At 34.3% G+C, this 5160-nt stretch overlaps 1 protein-coding gene across 3 annotated transcripts in view; it reads right to left on the reverse strand.

Annotated features, from left to right (window-relative positions):
* DNHD1 (dynein heavy chain domain 1) overlaps positions 1–4850 on the reverse strand; it is a gene marked incomplete at both ends in the record, with an annotated part of 136370 nt that extends 131520 nt beyond the window's left edge. For all 3 annotated transcript variants that reach the window (XM_056554823.1, XM_056554825.1, XM_056554824.1), the window contains 2 exon segments: positions 4423–4566; positions 4641–4850. In XM_056554823.1, coding sequence (XP_056410798.1) covers positions 4423–4566; positions 4641–4850 — 354 coding nt within the window.
* Positions 4851–5160: the final 310 nt, after the last annotated feature.

Genomic DNA, 5160 nt, shown 5'->3' on the forward strand with positions numbered 1-5160 from the left:
ATTATAGATAATAATAATAATAATAATAATAAACCTCCTCCTCCAGTCTATTATAGATAATAAATCTCCTCCTCCAGTCTATTATAGATAATAAATCTCCTCCTCAGTCTATTATAGATAATAAATCTCCTCCTCCAGTCTGTAATAGATAATAATAAATCTCCTCCTCCAGTCTATTATAGATAATAAATCTCCTCCAGTCTATTATAGATAATAATAATAATAATAATAAATCTCCTCCTCCAGTCTATTATAGATAATAATAAACCTCCTCCTCCAGTCTATTATAGATAATAATAAATCTCCTCCTCCAGTCTATTATAGATAATAAATCTCCTCCTCCTCCAGTCTATTATAGATAATAATAAATCTCCTCCTCCAGTCTGTAATAGATAATAAATCTCCTCCAGTCTATTATAGATAATAATAATAATAATAAATCTCCTCCTCCAGTCTATTATAGATAATAATAAATCTCCTCCTCCAGTCTATTATAGATAATAATAAATCTCCTCCTCCTCCAGTCTATAATAGATAATAATAAATCTCCTCCTCCAGTCTGTAATAGATAATAAATCTCCTCCAGTCTATTATAGATAATAATAATAATAAATCTCCTCCTCCAGTCTATTATAGATAATAAATCTCCTCCTCCAGTCTATTATAGATAATAATAAATCTCCTCCTCCAGTCTATTATAGATAATAAATCTCCTCCAGTCTATTATAGATAATAATAATAATAATAATAAATCTCCTCCTCCAGTCTATTATAGATAATAATAATAAATCTCCTCCTCCAGTCTATTATAGATAATAATAAACCTCCTCCTCCAGTCTATTATAGATAATAATAAATCTCCTCCTCCAGTCTATTATAGATAATAATAATAATAATAATAAATCTCCTCCTCCTCCAGTCTATTGTAGATAATAATAAACCTCCTCCTCCAGTCTATTATAGATAATAAATCTCTTCCTCCAGTCTATAATAGATAATAAATCTCCTCCTCCAGTCTATAATAGATAATAAATCTCCTCCTCCAGTCTATTATAGATAATAAATCTCCTCCTCCAGTCTATTATAGATAATAATAATAATAATAATAAACCTCCTCCTCAGTCTATTATAGATAACAATAAATCTCCTCCTCCAGTCTATTATAGATAATAATAATAATAATAAATCTCCTCCTCCAGTCTATTATAGATAATAAATCTCCTCCTCCAGTCTATAATAGATAATAAATCTCCTCCTCCAGTCTATTATAGATAATAATAAACCTCCTCCTCCTCCAGTCTATAATAGATAATAAATCCCCTCCTCCTCCAGTCTATTATAGATAATAAACCTCCTCCTCCAGTCTATTATAGATAATAAATCTCCTCCTCCAGTCTATTATAGATAATAATAATAATAAATCTCCTCCTCCAGTCTATTATAGATAATAATAATAATAAATCTCCTCCTCCTCCAGTCTGTAATAGATAATAAATCTCCTCCTCCAGTCTATTATACATAATAAATCTCCTCCTCCAGTCTATAATAGATAATATCTATTATAGACTGGAGGAGGAGATTTATTATTATTATTATCTATTATAGACTGGAGGAGGAGATTTATTATCTATTATAGACTGGAGGAGGAGATTTATTATCTATAATAGACTGGAGGAGGAGATTTATTATCTATAATAGACTGGAGGAGGAGATTTATTATCTATAATAGACTGGAGGAGGAGATTTATTATCTATAATAGACTGGAGGAGGAGATTTATTATCTATTACAGACTGGAGGAGGAGATTTATTATCTATAATAGACTGGAGGAGGAGATTTATTATTATCTATAATAGACTGGAGGAGGAGATTTATTATCTATAATAGACTGAGGAGGAGGTTTATTATCTATAATAGACTGGAGGAGGAGATTTATTATCTATAATAGACTGGAGGAGGAGGAGATTTATTATCTATAATAGACTGGAGGAGGATATTTATTATCTATTACAGACTGGAGGAGGAGATTTATTATTATTATTATCTATAATAGACTGGAGGAGGAGATTTATTATCTATAATAGACTGAGGTGATTTATTATCTATAATAGACTGGAGGAGGAGATTTATTATCTATAATAGACTGGAGGAGGAGATTTATTATCTATAATAGACTGGAGGAGGAGATTTATTATCTATAATAGACTGGAGGAGGAGATTTATTATCTATAATAGACTGAGGAGGAGGTTTATTATCTATAATAGACTGAGGAGGAGGTTTATTATCTATAATAGACTGGAGGAGGAGATTTATTATCTATAATAGACTGGAGGAGGAGATTTATTATCTATAATAGACTGGAGAAGGAGGTTTATTATCTATAATAGACTGGAGGAGGAGATTTATTATCTATAATAGACTGAGGAGATTTATTATCTATAATAGACTGGAGGAGGAGATTTATTATCTATAATAGACTGGAGGAGGAGATTTATTATCTATAATAGACTGGAGGAGGAGGTTTATTATCTATAATAGACTGGAGGAGATTTATTATCTATTATAGACTGGAGGAGGAGATTTATTATCTATAATAGACTGGAGGAGGAGATTTATTATCTATAATAGACTGGAGGAGGAGGAGGTTTATTATCTATAATAGACTGGAGGAGGAGATTTATTATCTATAATAGACTGGAGGAGGAGATTTATTATCTATAATAGACTGGAGGAGATTTATTATCTATAATAGACTGGAGGAGGAGATTTATTATCTATAATAGACTGAGGAGGAGGTTTATTATCTATAATAGACTGGAGGAGGAGATTTATTATCTATAATAGACTGGAGGAGGAGATTTATTATCTATAATAGACTGGAGGAGGAGATTTATTATCTATAACAGACTGGAGGAGGAGATTTATTATCTATAATAGACTGGAGGAGGAGATTTATTATCTATAATAGACTGGAGGAGGAGAATTATTATCTATAATAGACTGGAGGAGGAGATTTATTATCTATAATAGACTGGAGAAGGAGGTTTATTATCTATAATAGACTGGAGGAGGAGATTTATTATCTATAATAGACTGGAGGAGGAGATTTATTATCTATAATAGACTGGAGGAGGAGGTTTATTATCTATAATAGACTGGAGGAGGAGATTTATTATCTATAATAGACTGGAGGAGGAGATTTATTATCTATAATAGACTGAGGAGGAGGTTTATTATCTATAATAGACTGAGGAGGAGGTTTATTATCTATAATAGACTGGAGGAGGAGATTTATTATCTATAATAGACTGGAGGAGGAGATTTATTATCTATAATAGACTGAGGAGGAGGTTTATTATCTATAATAGACTGAGGAGGAGGTTTATTATCTATAATAGACTGGAGGAGGAGATTTATTATCTATAATAGACTGGAGGAGGAGATTTATTATCTATAATAGACTGGAGAAGGAGGTTTATTATCTATAATAGACTGGAGGAGGAGATTTATTATCTATAATAGACTGAGGAGATTTATTATCTATAATAGACTGGAGGAGGAGATTTATTATCTATAATAGACTGGAGGAGGAGATTTATTATCTATAATAGACTGGAGGAGGAGATTTATTATCTATAATAGACTGGAGGAGGAGGAGATTTATTATCTATAATAGACTGGAGGAGATTTATTATCTATTATAGACTGGAGGAGGAGATTTATTATCTATAATAGACTGGAGGAGGAGATTTATTATCTATAATAGACTGGAGGAGGAGGAGGTTTATTATCTATAATAGACTGGAGGAGGAGATTTATTATCTATAATAGACTGGAGGAGGAGATTTATTATCTATAATAGACTGGAGGAGATTTATTATCTATAATAGACTGGAGGAGGAGATTTATTATCTATAATAGACTGAGGAGGAGGTTTATTATCTATAATAGACTGGAGGAGGAGATTTATTATCTATAATAGACTGGAGGAGGAGATTTATTATCTATAATAGACTGGAGGAGGAGATTTATTATCTATAATAGACTGGAGGAGGAGATTTATTATCTATAATAGACTGGAGGAGGAGATTTATTATCTATAATAGACTGGAGGAGGAGATTTATTATCTATAATAGACTGGAGGAGGAGGTTTATTATCTATTATAGACTGGAGGAGGAGATTTATTATCTATAATAGACTGGAGGAGGAGGAGAATTATTATCTATAATAGACTGGAGGAGGAGATTTATTATCTATAATAGACTGGAGGAGGAGAATTATTATCTATAATAGACTGGAGGAGGAGATTTATTATCTATAATAGAGCCTGAGAAGATTTTAGTTATTTTTCCAAGCGGTGCCCATTAATAATATTCTAACAATGAGAGGAGCGCAGTACACCATCATGTCCCCCACTACCTTCAGCACAGAGTTCAGCGCAGCGTCCACCATCCGGTCTACCCTCTGTTGTATCCGAACGGCTGATGGGTTGAGGCGCAGGTCTCCATCTTCTCCGTACTCCAGGCTGACGTGCAGGAGAGGTCGCCCAGTCATGGTCCTCATCTGTACAGAGAGCAGGGAAGTGAGAATGAGAGCAGGGAAAGAGGAGGGGCGATGTGCTGTGCAGAGCATCTCACCTGGATCACACCACACACAAAGGTGCTGACGTTCAGCTGCAGGATGGACATCAGGTTCTGGCAGATCATGTGTCCAACAAGACAGGATAGACTTCCCAGTCTGAGCAGCCACGACTCCATGTGCTGCAGCCGCCCCCTGGTGGCCTCCTCCAGGCAGTGCAACGCATCCTCCTGGCCTTTCTGCACCATGAGGAACGTGTCCCGTCTGACCTAAGGAAGAAGTGCGCCAGGGTTATTACACTGCCCTGACTCCTAACTATAGGGACATGTATCAATGTTGGTGTCGGTCAGACATAGGCAACCTTTGGCACTGCAGATGTTTTGGACTACATTTCCCATGATGCTTTTGCAGTATTTTGGCTGTAAGAGCATCATGGGAAATGTAGTCCCAAACATCTGCAGTGCTGAAGGTTGCCTATACCTGGTGTAGGTAGATGGTTTTTGTAGATCATTTTGGTTGGTCTAAATTTGGTGCAATTATGCCAAATGTACCATACTTGTGCAAGCCTCATGATAAATT

The sequence above is a fragment of the Hyla sarda genome, unplaced genomic scaffold, assembly GCF_029499605.1.
Source record: "Hyla sarda isolate aHylSar1 unplaced genomic scaffold, aHylSar1.hap1 scaffold_911, whole genome shotgun sequence".
Lineage (NCBI taxonomy): Eukaryota > Metazoa > Chordata > Amphibia > Anura > Hylidae > Hyla > Hyla sarda.